The sequence below is a fragment of the Phascolarctos cinereus genome, unplaced genomic scaffold, assembly GCF_003287225.1.
Source record: "Phascolarctos cinereus isolate Bilbo 61053 unplaced genomic scaffold, phaCin_HiC Scaffold_726;HRSCAF=1367, whole genome shotgun sequence".
NCBI lineage: Eukaryota > Metazoa > Chordata > Mammalia > Diprotodontia > Phascolarctidae > Phascolarctos > Phascolarctos cinereus.
Window position 1 is genome coordinate 198,837,219 of NW_027556098.1, and position 22,303 is coordinate 198,859,521.

Below are 22,303 nucleotides of genomic sequence, written 5' to 3' on the forward strand. Positions count from 1 at the left end.
TTCTGGATAATATTAACTTCCAAAGGTTAGGACTATGCTTCATATATACTACCTTTTATCAACATCCACTTTTGGAGCTATCATCCATTATAAAATCTAAAGCTTCACTGAATCTATTTATGTTTCTTTCTAATAACAAGTTTATTAGCTATTAACCCAAACAAGTACTTACCTCATTTGTCTAACAAATGCCTCTTTGAAGCTTCAGTAATAACCATACCCTTAAAATTGTTGTCATATATGCAGGAAGGTGATAAAGATAACTGGATATCTGGGGCAGCTAGGTGGCACAGTGGACAGAGCTCCGGCCTTGGAGTCAGGAGGACCTGAGTTCAAATTCGGCCTCAGACACTTGACACTAGCTGTGTGATCCTGGGTAAGTCACTTAACCCTGATTGCCTCACCAAAAAGAAAAAAAAAGGTAACTGGATATCAAATTTTGATAGATTCTAGCATTTGCAATTAGGTAAACAAAAGTTCATATCTACCCTATTATAATTTTATACATATTTATCATATCTTTCTTTTTTTCTAATCTTGAATAGTAATACTGTTGCTGCTACTGTTAAGGCTCTCCTCACAAAAGAAACTCATCTACCTCCTTCATCCCTTTCTTAGGAATTTTGACTACAACTGCACACTATATTCTCAGACATAGACGTTATGCTTTTGTACAAAGGTAGGAGACTGTCTCCTGCTTTGTTTCTAGTGTCCTTCCTTAATATCCAAACCCCATATTTATGACCTGTTTAGCAATGGTAGATTGGTCTGATGTCTCCAAGTACCAACCTGTGTCTTGTCCTTGATACATATGAAAAGTTCATAGTCCATCATTTGATAAATTCAGCTTGGATAATTTTCTCTAAAGGTGTTAAGGGAATATAATCCCTAAAGTCACTCTTTTATTACAAGACTTCTAAATGCCAAACTTTCATGGTACTGAAATCTTTGACATTATATTTTAGGAAACAAAATTTATGTCTGAATAGCTTTTCCCAGTTACTAATTTATTAGGATGGTTTTAGATATTAAATATCAAATAAACAACTTTCCATCAAGATGTGACACAAGTGTAGGAGGGAAAGGAAGTGCTTGAACTACATGGAGTGATTGTAGTCTTGGCCTCTTCAGGTTTTAAAATGCAATAGTTTGTGGATTTTTTTTTCTGGACATCAATAGATTACAGGAAGGACTCGACAGATTGATTTGTCATTAGGTTGCTATACAAATCTTCCACTGTCACTATTTTGTTAAGAAAAAAAGCTCACTCCCTCACCTTTACTCCTTTATGAACTGAGAGATATCCTTGAAATACTCTAAAGCAGAATATTTGGGATTTTTGTCTGGTTTGTTGCTTTTTGTTTTTAAAGTTAACAGTTTCTTACACATTGTCTCATCCTTGATGTAGGGACAAAAATGCTGTTAATGTGTCCAATGCAATTCAATTCAGCAAACATTTATAAAGTGCCTATTAGGTATAAAGAAATATGGTAGGTACTTGGGATATAAAAAATTAAAGTGTTCGTGACCTCAAGGAGCTTACATTCCACTGGATGTAGTCCAACGTCTAGGGTGAAATGCTGTTCTGTTTACTGTTGTTCAATCATTTCCGGTGTGTCTGACCCTTAGTAACACCATTTGGGGTTTTCTTGGCAAAGAAACTGGAGTGATTTGCCGTTTTCTTCTCCAGTGGATCCAGTAGATCTATTCTGTCAGGCCATCAGAGATTAAGTGACTTGACCAGGGTCCCATAGCTAGAAAGTGTCTGAAGCTGGATTTGAACTCAGGTCTTCCTAACTCCAGGCCCAGTGCTCTATCCACTAAGCCACCAGCTGCCTCCAACTATTGACACATTTTCTGCATGAGGGAAATCAAAGAATTCTGCCACATATTTTTGCTGAAGAGAAGAATTAAGAGAGATATGAAACATTTTTAAGTATTTAAAGAGCTGTCACATGGAGAAGAGAGTAAACTTGTTCTGTTTGTTCCAGAGAAGAGAGCTAAGAGCAATGAGTGGAAGTTACAGAGAAAGATTTTGGCTTTATGTCAGGGAAATGATCATAGGATCATATACTTAGAGCTGGAAATGACTTCAGAGATAATTCAATCCAACTTCCTCATTTTAAAGATGAGCAGAATGAGGTGCAGGGATATTGAGTGACTTGTTAGGGGTCACACAAATTGCGTCTAAGGCAGGACTTGAACTCATTTCTTCCCTACTTTAAATCCAGTACCCTATATATTTTGTCACTTATTTGCTTAAAATTAGAGCTATCCAAAAGTGGAATGGACTCCCATAATAAATGATGGATTTCCCTTGCCCAGGCAATTTTACATTTTCTGCTAACTCAGCACAAGAGGGCACTATAGCTTAGCAGAATATATAGTCTGTTCTTTTCACAAAGGACATTGATAATAGCAGCATTAAGACCAACAAGAAGTCCCACAAACTACAGTATAGAGTATATGTCTATGGGTAGCAACAATAATGATGTTACCAATGAATTAATCTGATAATACATTCCTAAAAACAAAAAAGACAATTCAGTAGAGACTGATTTTTTTTTAAAGTGGATAACTTACAAGAAGGAAGTAGTAAGTTTTTGTCTAATATAATATATTATTCATTGAAGCTGAACCCTTTCTTTGGAAAGAAAATTGTTATCATCAACTACAATATATAAGATCTCCATGACTTTATGGCTGAGCATGGCAAGTCAACAGCCAACTGTTAATGAAATTGTGTCTTACCATTGAAGCCATCCTGGTCAAGATCTCCCAGAGGGGCAATAGCACTACCAAATCTGGCAAAGATCTCAAAGCCATTCAGCTTTACGATCTGAAAACCTCCTGAAGCTTGCTGCAGGCATATGGAGACCTGACCCACTTCCTGAAGTTTGCCATCAGACCCACGATCCATGAAGAGAGGAGCTCCAATAAACACATCTGCATAACTGTAAAGAAAAGTCTTTCAACATTCATATAGTCTTGCGTATACCTATCAATAACAATTTTCTACTTGTCACTAACTTATCTCTCATTTTTGCATCCCTCATAACTATGCAGACACATGAAGTGCTCTCTAGGGTGATCATTTCCGCTTCGTGTCTACCTTCAAGTTTGTGTAGCATCTGCACACTATTTGTACCATGAGTTCATTCCTTGATACTAGAAAGATTAACAGAAAGCAAAAGATCTGTCTCCAATTAGGATTACAAATTATGTGACCATATTAAACATTTTTAAGATGAACTGTGTTTTACAGAACTGCATGAGAGAAAAGTATATCCAGAAACAGAAGAGGGAAAAAAAATTACTCTAAGCCAGTTATTTAGACTTAGTAAAGCTATTCATAAACAATGAGAGAAACTGTTTCAGGAAACTTTTTTTTTAATAAAAACTTACTTATCCCCATTAATGTCAGTGGCAGCTACAGAAAATCCAAAATATGCAGCCATCTGGATAACAAGATGAAAATGATATGTTAAAATTCCATCTAACTGGTTTATAGATGCCATTTTTGTCTTTTATTTTTCAAACAGAATAAAATGTTTTCACATGTCTTCAAATTTTCAAAATTTTTATGTTCCCCCTCCATTATTATCATCCTTTAAAAAAAACCAACAATTTGGTAACAAGGTACATATTTGCTGTCGTTAAGTCTGTGACAGTAAGAACATGAGAATCCTAAATAAACATCATTCAAATGACTCTGAGGTTCTGCCATTTGTCCCAAGGTTTTATCACCCAGAACTGCCATTTAACTACATCAATGGTGGATTTCCTTCCTGTCTTGCATTCTTTCCCATTACTCTGAAACTCACACACATTTCTTTTCTAGTTGAATTCCCGAAGCTGACATTTCTCATATAGAAAATAAACTCACATTAAAAATTGGCAATTGCTACTTGCTGGAAAATTTAAAAATGAATAAAAAGGGATTTTTTAATTGCTAATTTTAAATAAATTGTCTTTTTAAGAGAGGTGGAAATTTTGTTCCTCCTTACCTATCACTTTGCTAGTTTATTTTATGGTTATAATACACTAGATTCACTCTTTTATCCAGTGACATTCTCCCCCAAATCCACAGAAGGGGGATTTGTATATTAATGGATATTAATTCCAAATCCCATTTAGATTGCTATAAAGCTAATATCAACAGTATTTAATACAATGGCATTCTCAGTAGGCAAAAATGTATTTCTCTAATCTAAAAATTATTATTGTTTTAATAATTAATAATGTAATGCTATTGATTACTTTTTCCTATACATTCTCTTTAGGATTTTGTGATACCGCTCTATCTTAGCTCTCCTTCTCCTACCTGTCTCAACTCTCCTTCACAGTCTCTTTATCAATGTCATGTCTATTAATTGTATGTATTACCCAAGACTCTGTCCTGGGCCCTTTCTTCTTTTATACATGTGTTACCTCTTTTGGTGAGTTCATCAGCTTATACAAGTTGAATTATCATCTCTATGCAAATGATTCTTATATCTATATACAGCATTAGTTTCCCTCCTATGGTTCTAACTAGGTAGAGGGAAGCAAATAAGTAATTATTATTGTTAGTATTATTTATTATGATGATAGCTTACCTTTATATAGTGCTTTTTATAGCACTATACAAGGCACTGTGCTAAGCACTTTATGAATATTATCTCATTTGATTTTCACAACAACTTTGGTAGGTAGGTGCTATTATTACCCTCATTTTACAAATGAGAAAACTGAGGCAAATAAAGGTTAAGTGACTTGACCAAGGGTACACAGTGTCTGAGGTCAGATTTTAACTCAAGACTTCCTGATTCCAGATCCAGCACTTTATCCACTGTGTCACTTAGCTGCCTATATATTGGACATTTCATGATGGGTAGGCACCTCAAATTCAACATGTCCAAAACATAACTATCCCTCCCTTTCCCCAAACTCCCTCTCCTGAATTTCCCTATTACTATCAAGAGCACCACCACTCTAGCAGTCACTCAGGCTCATAAACCTCAGCGTCATCTTTGACTACTCATTCTCAAATGCCCAACATATCTAAACAGTTGCCAACTTTTGCAATTTCCACCTTCACGATATCACATATGCATGTCCCCTTTTCTCTACTCAGATAGCCACCCCTCTAGTTCAGACCTTTATCACCTCTCACCTAGAACACTACAAGGACCTTTTTATTAGTCTCCCTGATTCACTTCTCTTTTCATGTCAATCTATCCTCAAATAAGCTGCAAATGATTTTCCTAAAGCTTAGTTCGTCCTACCCTACTCAATAAACTCCAGTGGCTCCTTACTTATTGCAGCATCAAATACAAAATACATTGTTTGTACTTCATGCTCTTTACAACTTAGTGCTTTCCTAACTTTCCAGTCTTCATACACTTTACTCTCTTCCACACACTCTATAATACTGTCATTCTGAACCATTGGCTGTTTTCCACATATAATACTCGGTTTTTCATCTCCAATCTCTTATCTCTGTACGGGATTTCCCCTAGTGACGAAATTCTCTGCCTCCTCACCCCTATCTCTGAGAATCTGGGGCTTCCTTCAAAATTCAGATCACACACCTGCCTTCTGCAGGAGGTCCTACTCTAAGGTTCCCTTCCATCTACTGTGCATGTATTTTTTTATTTACCCTAATAAGTTACATGTTTTCTCCCTCATTAAAATTTAAGCTCCTTGAGGTCATGAAACATTTTTGCCTTTCTTTATAATCTCAGTGTTTAAACAGTGTTGAGCACATAGTAAGTACTTAATGCTTGATTCTTTCATAAATGTTAAAGGATTTATTTTTAAATTATTTGAATACGTATTGATTAAACTCTATTTTATTATTTTGCTATTCTTTTCTTTAAAAGCTATTTAATTGGCTAATTCTAAAATGTATATAATACAGACTGTCTCAAAATGTCTTATATAGGAGGGGAAATTTGGTACTTTAAATTTTCTTTTGATTGAAGTAAAAAGCTTTGTTTTGAACAACAGACAAAACAAAGTTTATACGTATTACCAATGTGCAAATATGGACATACCATGGTGTTCTAAGTAAAAGATAGCCATCAAGACTCAAAAACTTTGCTACATAACAAATCAAGAAAAGAATGATATTTTCCTACCACAGTTTCAAAAGGATCTCCTTAAACTAATTATTCTGATATTAAAAATAAAAGGCCTTAACTGCCAAATTAAGAATATTATACATTCATTATAAAAGTTAGAAACATACATTTTTTAAAACATACATCATATTTTTATATGTATGTCTGACTATAATATATCTATTATGTACATATGCATATATAATTTGCAGTTTATTAAATTAATATATATTAAATATGAAGCAATTTAAGAGGCTTACCTGTTCTCCAGTAAAATTATACAAAGAAGACATATTTTTTCCATCATAAATATAAACCTGTTTAGGATAAATGAAATTTTATGAAAATATGGTAAAATATGAGATGATCTAACTTCTATAAAGGACTTTAATTTTCCTACCATTCCCAATGTCCTTGCAGCTCTCGGGACTCCAGAAACAAAGTCTGAAAAAACACAGTGACTTTAATTACTAAGATGAGTATAACTAAGCTTATGGTTAGTAGGAATCTGCATACTAGGAGATATTTCATTTTGTTTTTTTTTAATAACAGAAACAAAAAACTAAAACTGATGTGTTGATTTCTGGCTGTGGCTAAGGATTCATGTTCAAAGTAACACTAAGTTATTAGTGAAGCCCGTAACCAAATCTTTCTAAAACTCTAGAAAATAACCAGTGTATACTTCAGAGGATATACTTCTGTCCTCATAAGATCTAACTGAAGAGACAACATGGAAAATAAAACGCATAAGAATAACACAAAGAATATGTACTTGGGTATAAAATAATAAAGAGAAAATTGAGTAGAGAAATGCAGAGCAGACAGTATTCCAAATTAGATGGAGTTAATAATTCAAGACATTGCAGAATAAGTGTGAAGGAAAATTGATGGGGATTAGAAGGCAAAATTTAGGGGAAAGAAAAGGGTATTACAAATGAGGGAAGTGATATATATATATAAGGGGGGGGGAGGAAATTACTAAATTGTTCAGTAATGTTAAGAAAGTTAGCCTACAAGAGAGGAATGTAGGAGAAAAGTCAATACAATGGCTAACATTATGGAAAGGCCCAACATAGCTAGTTGATTCAACTGTAAGGCTGCAGATAGCAGTGAAGCTTTGGTATATGAGAGGAGTAGCTGCCATGCAGGAAAGTGTTGCCAGTTGTATTTAAGAAGGAGGAAGCTAGAAAACTTTCACTAGGTTGGCAAACCTTCCATCTTATAAGCAGTTTATATAGTTTTAGAGTGAAAGTATGACCCACATAAATTGCAGCGGCTCGTTATTTGGATTTTTCCAAGAGAAGAAACTTCTCTGAACTAGATGTATGTTCATGTTGATTCCTGAATTCTATCATCTGAAAGAAAACAGGGGAGAACATATCTACCTGTGTCTTCCCCAAGTGTTTGATATCATGTAGCAGGGAATACTGCCATTCCTACTTGGCAAAGGATGTCTGTTCTTAGTCTATAATAAGAAGGCCTTTCAGATTCATTTTTGGACAGCACTTGTTTGGAAATAGTACCCACCACTCAAAGAGCGTGTTTTGAGAGTCTAAACATAAAAATAAGTTTTGTTTTCTTTTTTTTGGGGGGGGAAGGGGGTGGTGAACATGTTTCTATCTGTTTGGATATAAGATTGCTAATAATGCTTGAAATGTTAAGCAAAGCAGTTTATATTTAAGGTGTGGACAATGGGTGCCACTGTAAATTCCTAAGGAGAGCCTCAGAGTAAGTGATAGCATTAATCCTATATTACTTGAGCCTACAAAGGAATGAGAATTATAGTTTTGAGGAAGCACTAGAGAAAAACAAACCTAGACTACATTTTAAAAGGTCTAGAACAGGCCTGCACAATGTGCACCCCACCAAAGGATTTCTTCTACATACAAAGGATGTTTTTTCCTGCCTGAAATCCTTTGGAGTGGGCCTTAAGCAGCTCGTGGGCCACAGATTGAGCAGGCCTGGTCTAGAATTATCCTTAATATACTAAAATGTACATTTTTGCATTGTTTTATTCCATAATCATGATATTTCTAAACCTATTTTCACCACTGCAATCTCTAGCCATCACATGCTCTGAATACTTAAAAACTTTAACCATGTTTATTTTATATTATTTTATTTGGCTTTTTGGTGAGGCAATCAAGGTTAAGTGACTTGCCCACGATCACACAGCTAGTAAGTGTCAAGTGTCTAAGGCCAATTTGAATTCAGGTCTTCCTGACTCCAAGGCCAGAGCTCTATCCACTGCACCACCTAGCTTCCCCCCTACTCCATGTTTGTTTGTTTAAGAAAAAATATCATACCTTCTATACCATCATCATTGAAGTCCCCAACAGCCACGGAGTAGCCTGCACAGAAAACCAAAAGTAACAAACTATAAGATTTTCTTAGACTCTGATACAACTTTTAAAAATTCTATAATTCTACTGATAATTTAAATTATAATTATGATCAGAGTAGCAAAATGTACATATTTGATATATATGTATAAGAAAAAAGATTTTGTTTGGGTTTTTTTTGGGAGGGTGGGGATTTGGCTACGCAATAGGGTTAAGTGACTTGCCAAGGTTCACACATTTAGAAAGTTTTATGGGTCTCAGGCCGAATTTGAACTCAGTTCCTCCTGACTCCAAGGCCAGTGCTTTATCTACTGCACCATCTAGCTGCCCCTAGAAACAAGATTTTAAATAAGAGCAATTGCACTAAATACTTCAATAGGATGCATCCATTAGAACAATATATTGATGGGCTACCTTAATTTTATTTATATAGCTTAAGCTGCAAGCAAGACCAAATTTGCAATCACTGATCCTGACAGAGGAAAGGGAATCATTGAGCTAATAAGCCAGATTTTCTCTGCCTAGTAAATTATTGTTTTTACCTTTTCATGTTCATATGTAGCTTTTTAAGGAATGTTAATTATGAGGGGTAATCAGATTCTATGTGTATGCTCCACCTCAAAATAAAAAATTCTCTAATTTTTCAAGGGGAAAATATCTTAATCAAAGTAAAGAAGAGGAGAATACTGACTTTGCATAGAATGAAGACACTTGAATTCATTTTTAGTATAAAGATGTAATTTGCTGAAATGTACCAAGGGCCATAAAGGCCATGACGTATGATGTATCCCATACAGTGTTTACAAAATTCATACTGCATGTCATTTCTAAACATTCCAAGATTTCATACAGAAAAACAAAGCAAAATTCAGTCCTCTTCTTATTACATAGCGCCTGGCACTAAGCACTTACTAAATGTCTACTCTCATTGATTGCTTGGTTAATATTTTAAATAATAATAGCTAGCAATTGCAAAGCGCTAGAAGATTTGCAAAGCACTCTACAAAATTATCTCATTTAATCCTCACAACAACCCTGGAAAGTAGGTGTAATTATTTTCCTATTTCACAGAAGAAGAAATGGAGGCAGACAAAAGGTTAAACGCCTTAACTAAGGGTCATATGGCCTCTAAGTGTTTGAAGTTAAATTTGAATTCAGGCTTTCCTGATTCCAGGTCCAATGCTCTATTCACTGTACCACTCAGTGGCCTCTGTTACTGTTTTTTAAGAATTTGTCTCTACCAAAGGGCATTAGCTACTTAAAAAGGATAAATCTGCTCCAGTCTCATCAGCACTCTAAAAAATACACACACACACACACACACACACACCAGAAAAAATAAAGGCCTCTTTAAGCCAGTGGCAAATTATCATTTTTATTTTATTTCATAAGTACTATAAGTATTTATTTCATAATTATTACTGTTACTTATAATACTTATTTCATAAGTATCATGTATATTTCATATTTTGTGATGTAGTTTCTGCTCTGTTATTATACCAAAATTAAGTTAATAGAATTGAAAAAACAAATTTAAGCCAATATAATTTGAAAACCTGAGATGAAGATAATATCTACAATATCAATACATTGATTAAAAGAAATCTGATGAAAAAGAAGCAGTTCATATTTATGTCATGCTTTTCAAAATATTTCCTAATAACTGAGGTAGACAGTGAAAATATTATTGATTCTTTTTGTATAGATGGAGAAGCTGAGTTCAGAGAGATCAAAAGATGTGTCCAAGGTCACACAACTCTGATTCAAACCCAGGACATCCAACTCTACACCAAATGTTCTTTCTTAAGTTCTTCAGTGCTCAAAAAAATTTTTTTTCACAAATATGTTCATGGTAATAGCAAGTCATATTTATGTCGTATCCAAAAGTCATAAAGTAATTATACATAGAACAAGTAATGCCATCACCCTGGCTCCGATACTTACGGTTTCCTTAACCATAAAATAAGGGGAGGGTTTAATTAGATGATCACTAAGGTTCGTTCCAGATCTAGATCCTATGATTCCCATTTTATAAAATGAGAAAACTGGAATTCAGACAACGTAAGTGAATTAAAGCGCAGAGCAGCATCTTATTGTACAGAAGGCACTGGAATTGAAGCCACGTAAGATGCCAGTTAAAATCCCACCTCAGACACTAGCTATTTGATCCTAATTAAGCAACTTAATCTTTCTGTGCCTCAGTTTCCTCATTTGTAAAGGTGTGGAAGTTAGACTTGATGGCATATAAAGTCCCTCCTAGGTCTAAATCTAGGTTCTCATGATTTGCCCGTGGCCAAACAGCTAGTGTCACTTTTAGAATTTAAATTCAGTTATCTCCTCTCTCCAAGTCCAAGGCTCTTTCTATTTTGCCATGCTATTTCTCAATTCAACAGCAAAAAAAAAATGAACATTTTATACAACATTAATAAACTACCTAGAAAAGAGTGAGGTGTTTTTTTTCTTCTTCTTCAAAGGATTCTATTTGGTAGGTAAACAACTTATGAATAAACAAGAGATAGAGAGCAAAGTTAGCTGTAAAATGGGAAATTTAGATTGCATTAAATTAAAAAGGTTTTGTGCAAATAAAACAAATGTAACCAAGATCGGAAGGAAAGCAGAAAACTGCCAAAAAATTTATAGATAGTTTCTCAGATAAAGATCTCTTATCTAAAATATATAAAGAACTTTGTCAAACTTATAAGAATATGAGTCATTTCCCAAATGATAAATAGTTAAAGGATACAAATAGGCAGTTTGCAATGAAAAAATCAAAACAATTTATAATCATATGAAAAAAATGCTCTAAACCATTATTGATTAGAGAAATGTGGATTAAAACAACTTGACATATCATTTTACACCTACCAGATTGGCTAAAATGATTGAAAGGGGAAAAGATAATGTTGTAGGGGATTTTGAAAAATTGGGACACTAATTCATTTTTGGTGGACTTGTTAACTGATTCAACCATTTTAGAGAGCAATCTGCGATTACATCCAAACTGTTATTAAACTACTTACACCCATTGACCCAGCAATACCACTACTAGGTCTCTTTTCCAAAGATGATTTAGGGAAAAAAGAAAAAGAGCCCATATGTTCCAAAATGTTTATAGTGGCCCTTTTTGTGGTGGCAAAGAATTGGCATTTGAGGGGATGCCCATCAATTGGGGAATGGTTGAACAAGTTGTGGTATATAATTGTGATGGAATACAATTGTGCTATAAGAAATGATGAGCTCAATAGTCTTATAAAAACATGGAAAGACTTGCATGAAATAATGAAGAGTGAAAAGAGCAGAACCAAGAGAATATTGTATACAGTAACAGCAATATTGTTTTAAGAACAACTTCGAGCAAATAAGTTATTCTATTATAAATACTCAAATTAACCATAAAGGACATAGGAAGAAAGATGCTGTCTGCATCCAGAGAAAGAACTGATGAATAAAAGTATGTATAGAATAGTTTTACATACACATACATATTTTATATATATGTAAACATACACCCATTTGTATCTAATGGTGGCTATCTGGGCGGGGAAGAAAAATAAACAAGAAAAGGAAAAAAAATTTACATGATTACTTGTACATTTAAAAGGAATAGCAAGTTGTACAAAGTAGATTTGCAGTTTCATGTGCAATCATCTTTTTTATTATACTGTTATTAAAATGCTTGTTTTATTCCACAAATTAAAAATAAAATTTTAAAAATAGGATTACATATTTTGAATACCTACCTAGGTAGCTGTCATCAAAAACAGCCTGAGCTGTCCGAGTTGCTAATTGGTTATTATATTTGATGCTGTATACACGGGGGTCATATTTAGACACAATTTCTGCCACTTGATCAGAAATGAGCTGACCTAAAAAAATAAAAAGAATGTTGTGACTTTCCAGTAGAGTTTCTCTTATGAACCTTTTTTAAAAAAAAAAAGATTAACTCTTTGTTTTGTTTTCTTTTTTTTCCTAATGTCATCATTGGATGTTAGTTGGTAATACTACTTGGAATGCTTAAGCAAGAATCCAACTATTCAACTCCTCAGTCACACATGTGAAAAACAAACTAGAAGTCTGAAGACAGGTTTAATGAGATCTCTTCACTCATTCACAATTATTTCTTATTCTACCTATCAATTGCTAAGCAGCTCCATGAAGATAAATTAGGCATTTAATGAAGTACATGGACTAGTTCAGCTTCAGAATGACACTAGCATTTAAGAAAAGGGACCTGGAATTCTTCAGGCTATTCCTCTAACACTTCAAGCAAGACCTTAAAAAAAATAAAAGCCTAGGATTTTTTTTCTTGTTGTTATTGTTGTTGTTGTTGTGTGGGAGAGAAGTTTCCATGATGCCAACCAATTCAAATAAGTTCTTTCACTAACTGATTTTATTTTGGGCAGTGTGGTCACATACACAGCCTCAAAATGTAGTGGAAAACATTAATTTTCTTGTCTGTACAGCTCTGGCTCTAAGTCAGTCCATGGGATACCCAAGTTAAGTCCATATGACTACAGACAAATGAGACCAGACAGAAAAAAAAATAGGTTAGATTCACCATAGAGTTAGAACCTAGAAACACTAGTAGTTTCTCCATTTGTTCAATGGTAAAGGCAGAGCTCTATTCTGAATTCTGAAGATTAAATTTTTTGTGTTTATCTAATTTGCTTGTCAGGTAGCCATAACATATAACACAGACAAAACAATGAGGATAAAGACAGTAAACATTATCTTTATCAACATTTTCATTTATTACCATTTTATCATCCCATCTTCCACAGCAAGCCTTTCCCAAACTCTCTTAATTCTAGTGACTTCCATCTGTTAATGATTTCCTTTCTATCCTGTATATACCTTGTTTCTGCTTATTTGTTTGCTTGTTATCTCCTCCATTAGGACGTGAGCTCCTTGAGGGCAGGAACTGTCTTTTGGATTTTTTTTTCATCTGTAGCATTTAGCACAGTGCCTAGCACATGGTAGGCACTTAGTAAATGTTTACTGAATGATTTTCATAGCAGAACTCAAATCTTAATATTCTTGTGTATTTTACTACCATGTCTAGAATTAATTCTGTTCATTTTTTTTTTTGAAGCACCAGTGACTTTCTTTTGACTAAAGTATTCTCTCATTCACGGAGTTAGTCATTGCAATTATTATTAAATTCTAGCCTCCATGTTATTCACACTGCTGTTGCTAACAATAATAAAAACTTCACTGAACATTACGTCAACAGTTGAGAAATCTTTTTAGAGACCTTAGCATAGTTCAAATTTATAGTGTGCAGAAATACATCAACAAACACCACTCAAATAAATATTCACATTTTATTTACAAAATTTCAAATGCAATAACTCATCTAAGTTAATTTTTTAAATATATCACCAGTCATGTCACAAAAAGAGAAGGGTTAATAAATAACTCTGATGCTCAAAATCTATCTTCCTGACAGTGTTTTGGCTCACAGACATACCCATGTGATGTTTCCTCGTCTCCCACAGCATGCCAGTCTGTTCATGTAGGCAGGCAGTCAGTGGGGGTGGGGAAGGAGGGCAGAAAGGGAATGAATTTTTTTAAATCCCATGTAGAAAGCTCAGAGATTTAGCACATTCCATTACTCTGTTTTCAAAACTGTCAAATTTTTAGTTCTGTATTTCAGTAAATTGTTTCATTTTCCCTTTAGATGAAATATAAAGAATTCATAAAAATTCAAATCAAAATATGCTAGTGCAGCTGATGTTCTCTACTAACATCCTCCTATTCCCTGATTTGCATTTTTCAGTCTCTTTATTCCCCATCCAACTTCCTTATCCTTTTTTCCTTATTTATTCCATATTTTCCTCTTCTTCAATTAATCTATTCTTTATTCCCCTTTACCTATAGAAAGTCTGAACTTTCAGTTGTCACTAGAACAAATCTATTTACGCTAATAAAAAAAAGGAGGGTAGGGGTGGGATGTGGAACAGGGTATTACTTATGGATTAAACAATTAAAAATTGCACTCTGGGGAATCCTTCCAGAAGAATTAGAAGCAGCTTCTACTTGCAACTCACTTCTCAACACAAATGTGAAGACACTATTTGGAAATCTCAAAGCTATTTTCCTGGAAAAATTCAATTCCATTCAAGGGCTGAAAAACAGTCATTAGCTCTAAATACAGAAAGAACAGCCTCTCTGGTCCTCCAATGACCAAGAGAAGAAAGCAAGGAAAAGGGAACACTGGATGGACAGATTGATGCATGCATACATTTCTACGCATATATGTATATTCTTTTCTAATAAATTCCTTATCTTAAAAAATTGTTCATGTTATTGATTTGTTTAGAGGGATGTACTGAAGCCAGCTCTAAAATTTTCAGTGTGAACATTTATACCCCTAAAGTCAACAAATGCTACAAATCAGGCCTTGATTAGCTGTTTTGTTGATTGTCTAAACTTAAGAAAGTAATGGAGAAAGTGCTAATAATAGAGACTGAATTTAAAAGCCTGCCTGGCATTTTCTAGAAAGCTTGTTGGTAAACATTTAACTGCACACCCTTGGCTAAATTCTACCACAAACAAGAATACCTCAAGGTTAATGACCTGAGAATCTGTTTCAGATATCTTGAGTTTTAATTTCTTAGATCTACAATCTAACAATATACGCCTTTTACCTAAAGGTCATCTCTGTTTAGTTTGAACAGTCTGATCTCAACAATTGCAAGCTATGCGAAGAAAAAGGATCTAATACTTTATAGCCACACGAAGGCACTAAGAATTACACAAAACCAGAATGCTGCCAACAACCCCTAGTTTCTATAAAGAAATGTTTGCTCTTTGTCTAGCGTATAAATTATCTCTATAATTCACTCTTTCCCAAAGACTCAGGCAAAGAAAGTCTAGATAACTTAAAAAAAAAGACATCTTAATATGACCAAAATCCAGAATCTGGATAATTTTCTGTTATGACAGTTTCTGACTCTACCAAATGCTGACAAAACTCAGATATTAATGTCCCCATGAACTATACAGGATCCTGATTTTTATAAGCAGAAGACAAAAAAGGCAAAAAGAAATTAAATATTTAAAAACTACATGGAAAATGAAGTTAGAAAAGAAGTTACCTATTAATTTCATTTTTTTTAACCATTCATTTATACAGATTCTATTTCCATTCTGTTTCATAGCCAATGGTAAAAGCTATGGATTGCTTAAATAGTATTTTTTTAAAAAAACCATACAGACCCATCTGTTTAAGGAATGACTAAAAAGACTTTGGTAATTAATATAATGGAATAGGGCAGCTCTGTAAAAAACAATGAATAGAAAGAATTCCAAAAAGGTATGGGAAAACTCATGTGAACTGATACAAAGTAAAATAAGGAGTACCAGGAAAATAATGACTGTAACATAATATAAGTAAAAAGAACAACCACAGCAGAAAAGGTAAGTGAACACTGTGTAATTAAAGTAACCTAGAGTGGCCCCACAGAAAAGACTTAAAAAAGCACCTCCCTCCCTTCTTTGCAAAGGTGTGTGGGCTATGAGTGTAGAACATTACATATACCTCCAGACTCAGTTGATATGTTGGTTAGTTTTGTTGAACAGTTCCCCCACACCCTTTTTTATTCTTCCTATTCTTTGTGACAGGAAATAGCTCAGTGGGTAGGAGAAGGAGTGGGGTAATATTCATATATAAAGGTGATATAAATATAAAAAATATGAATGATAATTTTAAGAGACCATCTAGGGTAGTTCAAGAAAGCGGATACCTCTCCTGTATGTTCTCTCTTTCCCAGTGAATGCCACACTTGATTTTGATTAGTAAATAAAATTTTCATTCAAAAGATCTATTACTTTTATTTAAAATATTTTAAACCCAAAATTCAGAATCACAAATTGAATATGCATCTAAGCACATAGCAACAACATTTAGCTTAAATGGCTTTTAAGAAGCTAATTTTTAATCTTTGAGCAGCCATATAGTAGTACCATATTTATTCACTTAGTTATAACACATGTAGCAACTATACAAAGAACACATATCATAAACTCTCTCAAATTACATGTATCACCTTTTCCATTTTTCAAAAATTGGTAAAGGAATAGTGTTGAGTCACAAAAACAATATTTCTCAATTCTTCTCATATTTAATTTGGAAACATATTTTTGAGACAAAATAAGTTAGCAAAAGTTAATATCAGGTATTAAACAATGTGATTAACCTACCTTGCCAATAAAAACTGCCAGGACCTCCCAGAAGTACTCTGTCTGCCTGGGGGGGGGGGAAGGAATGATGTAGAAAAAAATTCTTTTAAAAAGATATAAATTTTAAATTAACAAAATTAATAAATATTGGATAAATTAAAGTAACTTTAAAATTAAAATTCATTCTACTTTCAGGTTGGGTAACTGTCATCTTTACTGAAACATATTTTAAAAACAAAAAGGAGGGGCAACTAGATGGCACAGGAGATAAAGCACCGGCCCTGGATTCAGGAGAACCTGAGTTTAAATCCGGCCTCAGACACATAACACTTACTAGCTATGTGACCCTAGGCGAATCACTTAACCCCCATTGCCCAACCAAAAAACAAAAAAAGATATTTAAAAAAAGGAAAGTAAAATATATATTCTCTTAACTCAACATTATCTACCTATTACTTTTTCCACTACATCAAGGATGGCATATCAGTGTACATGTTGATATAAATATGGATCCTCTTACCTTGACTGTATCTGCTAATCTAACTTGGGGGTTTTCTGTTATTATACTTTGATTATCAAAGTTTGTGACTACATAGGCAAATTTCACATCCTGATGACTACCAAAGGAACTTCATGCTTCACTGGAGGGAAATTCTTTTTGGTACCTATGGCAACCATCTGATAGAATTACAGGAGAAACTGAAGGGCAAATTTTTCAGAGCTTATTATAGATAATCTATTGCTAACTTGCCTAGTCCTACTCTGTGGCCATTACTAATTGCAGAAAATTAACTGAGTGTATTAGACACAAAGTATTTACTGTTTCAGCCTAAGATGTTTTTCTTAAATCTTAATACCTTGTTGGGTAAAAATCTATCCCCAAAGTCCAAGTGCCTCTCTTTCCAATAGATCACCACTGTTAGAGCAGTATGACCAGATGATACTAAATTACTAGTAAAATGGTCTTTAATTAAAAATTTGTGATTTTTGGCTTTATAAATTATTTTAAAAGAATAAACTGAGCATCAGAGTTACTCTATATGAAGTAAGAATATTTCCAGTTGAGCACTGGCCCTGGAGTCAGGAGGACCTGAGTTCAAATCCAGCCTCAGACACATAATACTCACTAGCTGTGTGACTCTGGGCAAGTCACTTAACCCCAATTGCCTCACACACACAAATATGTGAGTGTGTGTGTGTGTGTGTGTGTATACACACACATATATATATACATACACACACATACATATATACATATATATATTTCTAGATGTTGTAGTACTATAAAAATTAAGAAAAAATAAGCTGATCTCATAAAATTTAATTATTTTATTAATGTAAAATTATTTATTTTGCGGAGACACCTTAACATTTGAATCATAAATACTTCATTGGTATATCAAGTTAATAGAAAATGGATTATTTAACTAATTTAGGCAAATAGCATAAACATTTCCTTCCTAAATAAAATGCAAGTAAAAGGATAAGAACAAAATATTAATACTTTATTAAATTTTTTAAAAAATCATTATAAGACTGTGATATCTCTGGTTTTCATTAATTTGGCTTATTATAGCCCCTCTTTTCTCACAGTCTACAAAAAAGTCATGTCCTGCTTGTTCTGTTTTTAATCAATATATTCCTGAGTTACCTGGGGCATGACTTACTGCACTGAAATTTATTTTTTTAAAAATACTTGAAAATTTGATAGAGAGAAGAGAAAATATATAAATAAAAAACATTTAAGGAAAGTCTCTTCTTTGCTTGGTTGGTTTTTTTTTTTGGTCTGGTTCTATAGAGATATCCTGGTGACTGGATATATAAGGCGGGGGGTTGGAGTTATGGATAATTCTGAAGTTTATGAACATGGGACACTGAAAGAATGGTAGTGACCTCAAAAGAAAGAAGAAAATTAGAAAAAGGAAATGGTCTGCATGTAGCAGGCAAAATTCTGTTTTGGTTATATTGTGTTGGACATGTCTCTTGGATATCCCATCCTGAAATGTCCAACAGGAAGTTGGTGATATGTGCCCAGAGCTTCAGTGAGAGATCTCAGTAAGAGATCAACCTATGGGAACTGATGAGGTTATTGAGGTAGTGTAAACATAGAAAAATAGGGCCTAGGACAGAGCTTTGGGGTACAGTCACAATTAGAGAGCATAATATGGATGATGAAACAGCAAAGGAGACTGAGGAATCATTAATTTCTACAGGTCCCTTCAAGCTCTAAATCTTTGATCCCATGATTTAGTAACTAAAAGATGATTTGGTAACTTTAGAGAAAGCAGTTTCAGCTGAGTAAAGAGATCAGTGCTCAGACTGCAAAGGGTTTTGAAGTGAGACAAAAGGAAACAAATAATTAGTATAGGCAAGCTTTTTTCAGGAGTTTGGACAAAAGAATTTTAGCTTTGTGGATGGTAGAGTATGGTGAAGTTTTTTGTTGTTGTCTTTTAAGATGTGGGTATGTTGGAAGGCAGTACAGAAGGGGCAGTAGATAAAGAGAGATTAAGAATAGCAAGAGAAGGGGGATGATTAAAGGGGCAATCTGCTAGAGAAAATGGGAGGGGAAGGGATCAAGAGCTCATGGGTTGGCACTGTGGAGAAGGGCTACTTCAGTAACAGAGATTAGAGGAAAAGAGTAGATGCATTTGGGGGGGTATGTGATTAAGAGAAGAGGCAGCTCACACTGAATGGCCTCAATTTTCTCAGCAAAGTTAAAAGATCCTCAGCTAAGAAAGTGAAGGGAAGGTAGGAGGAGATTTTAGGATAGAAGAGAAGGTTCTTTGATGGGGAGTGGGATAAAGAATCAATTAGGGGGGAGCAAAAGCAAAGGCAACCTAGTTAAGATTAGGTAATATAAATAAGATTAGATAATATAAATTAGTTTTGTCCCAATTTGCAGATCCAATTTGCACATAGAGTGGAGAAGATGAATGGCAGGAGCAATTGAAGTCTTAGCAAGAATAACAGTCAAAAGGTGTGTCAGCTTCATGATTCCATCAACTCCCATGGGTTTAATTGTCATTTTAATAGAGATGATCTAGGTTGAGTTGTAGTCTCTCTCCAAAGCTACAATCATGCCTTCCAACTGACTTCTAATCATGATTTAATAATACATTAACAATGTTACCAAGGAAGCCTCTGCCCAAAATAAAATTTTACTTAAATTTTAAAAAATAATTTCCAATTTTCTAATTTGAAATTTGACTATTAATGTTTACCAACTGTCTTTTGGACATGTCAAACTGAGTATTTCCTAGGCATCTCAAACTTAACATGTCAAAGCAAAATGTATCAACTTTCTTCAAATCATAAAGAGCACCACCATTCTCTCAGTCAACCAGGCTCACCTGACCTCAGTGTCATCCTCAGGTCTTACCAGTTCTAATAATGCATCCCCTCTGCTCCCCTCACATAGTCACTACCCTGGTACAGGCACTCTTCAGCTCATTCTTGTATGACTTGCAATGAAATTCTGATTGTTCTCATTGCTTCTAATCTCTCTCCATTGCAATGCATCCTCCATTCAGCTGTCAAAGTGATTTACCTAAAGTTCAGGTCTGACCATGGCATCCATCTATTCTATAAACTCCAAATGGTTTCCTATTTCTATCCAAGATCAAATGTAAAATCTGTTTGCCATTTAAAACCTTTCAAAATCTGCCCCCTTCCTATTTTTCTAATCTGCTTACCCTTTAATCTCCAAACATGCAGCTACATTGGTCCACTTTTCCATCTCCCAACTTTGTGCCTTTTCAATGGCTGTCCCTCATCCCTGGACTGCTCTCTTTCTTTGACTCTACTTGGCTTTCCTCAGATGTCTTTAAGGTTCTGACCAAACCCAATCACTTCAAAAGTTCTTTATTCTTTCCTCTCCCTCCCTAAAACTAATGCTACTAGTTTCTTCCCCTCCATGTACACTCTATATATTTTGTATATACATAGGTATTTGCATGTTATACTACCCATTAGAATGCGAGTTTCTTGAGGAAAAGGAATGTGTTTTTGCTTTTCTTCACATCCCCAGAGCTTAGCAGAGTGCCTGGCACAACGTAAGTGCTTGATAAATACTTGTCTGACTTACCGACATGAGAAAGTACTGAAGTTTAGAGATTGTGATGAGCAGGAAGAATAGGTTTAGTAAAGGTGAAGCACAGGAAGAGATGGAATAATAGAATTTTAGGGTCAGATAGAAGAATGTCAGAGTTTTTGATGAAGGAATTAGAACATCTGTAGGTAATGCTGAGATACAGGGTGTGACTTGGCTGAGCTAGAGTAGAGGAATTATTGCTCATGAGATTTAAGGAGGCTGAGAAACTAGGAGATTAGGGCATTTGAGGGAGCCATCAACATGAATGCTGAAGTCCTCTAGTATCATAGCAGGAGTTGGAAAGGAAAGGAAGATGTGAGCCAAGCTTTGAACTCCTTGACATAGGAGAAAGAATGACCTTGGAGTTGGTAGACAATAGCCACTTTAAGGGTAAAAGTAATTAATAGAGTGATGTTTAAAGGACAAGACATTACTAAGTGATGGCAACAAATGGAGAATCTCTAAAGTGGCAATGGGAGCAAGGAGCATTTTGATTATCTGACTAGGACCAGTATGTCATGGAGTATAAGAAGAGATCCAACTAGAAATGGAGAAGTTGACCAGGATGTAGGGCCATCTAGGTGCAGCCATGTCTCTGTGAGTGAAACTCAACACATATAAAGGCTAAATTATTTTGCTTATAATCTGTATTTTTCACTAGGTACCAAATGATTCTCAAAATCAACATGTTGCAATTAAAAAAAAACCATGGGATTTGGAATCTTCCACCTGGTTTTAAATCCTAGATTGAAGATTAACTGACTGTGTGACCACGAACAAGTCATTTCACATCTCTTGGCCTTAATTTCCTATAAAATAAAGTGTTTGGACTCGATGACATCTGAGATGCTTTGCCAGTTCTAACTCTACGTTCCTATGATGTCCCATAATAATGGCAAAAATCACAATTCATTATATTCTGTTCTAATAATGATTTAATAATATATTAACAATGTTACCAAGAAAGTCCCCACCAAAATAAAATTTGACTTAAACTTCTAAAAATAGTTTGCAATTTAGTCAATTTGAAATTTAACTATTAATTTTTAGAGTAATAGTCACCTATCAGTTTTTGAGGGGAATATTTATTCAGACTCTATAGGAAAACTTGTCCCCTTTGTTGTTTTCCTCTACTATAGTTTACTTATTTTACTGCTTATTATCATTAATTCTAGAGAGGGAAGAAGGAGAAAGAAAAAGGAATGAAATTCAGATCTGCAAATTTTGATATTTAACTGTTTTGTTAATAACAACAATAATAATATCACTTTACTACTACTTAACGGAGCTGTGATTATTGTCATGGTAAGTACTCCTTCCACACAGTTCACAGCCTATTTTATGATTTCATATATATTCTTCAACTGTTGTTGTAGCCAAATTAGCCTAGGCCAATCCTTAACCAAAAGATTCCTATATCTCTAATCCGACAATATAATAATAGCTTAAAAAATTGATGATAACTAAAGTTAAAGTAATTGATGAACATATTTTATTACAATCTGTACATTTCAATTATCCATACTATGTCTAGCTCCCCCATTATCATGGATAATAAAGTAATAAGAAAGATTTTAGTTTCA

At 34.3% G+C, this 22,303-nt stretch overlaps 1 protein-coding gene across 1 annotated transcript in view; it reads right to left on the reverse strand.

Moving 5' to 3' along the window:
* Nucleotides 1-22,303, reverse strand: part of ITGAV (integrin subunit alpha V) — a 105,247-nt gene that overhangs the window by 26,624 nt on the left and 56,320 nt on the right. The window contains exons 6-12 of the mRNA XM_020977541.2: nucleotides 16,652-16,697; nucleotides 12,187-12,312; nucleotides 8,411-8,455; nucleotides 6,505-6,548; nucleotides 6,365-6,421; nucleotides 3,406-3,458; nucleotides 2,752-2,954 (exon numbers count right to left, since the gene is read on the reverse strand). Of these exons, the coding sequence (XP_020833200.1) occupies nucleotides 2,752-2,954; nucleotides 3,406-3,458; nucleotides 6,365-6,421; nucleotides 6,505-6,548; nucleotides 8,411-8,455; nucleotides 12,187-12,312; nucleotides 16,652-16,697 (574 nt within the window). The remainder of the gene's footprint in view (nucleotides 1-2,751; nucleotides 2,955-3,405; nucleotides 3,459-6,364; nucleotides 6,422-6,504; nucleotides 6,549-8,410; nucleotides 8,456-12,186; nucleotides 12,313-16,651; nucleotides 16,698-22,303) is intronic.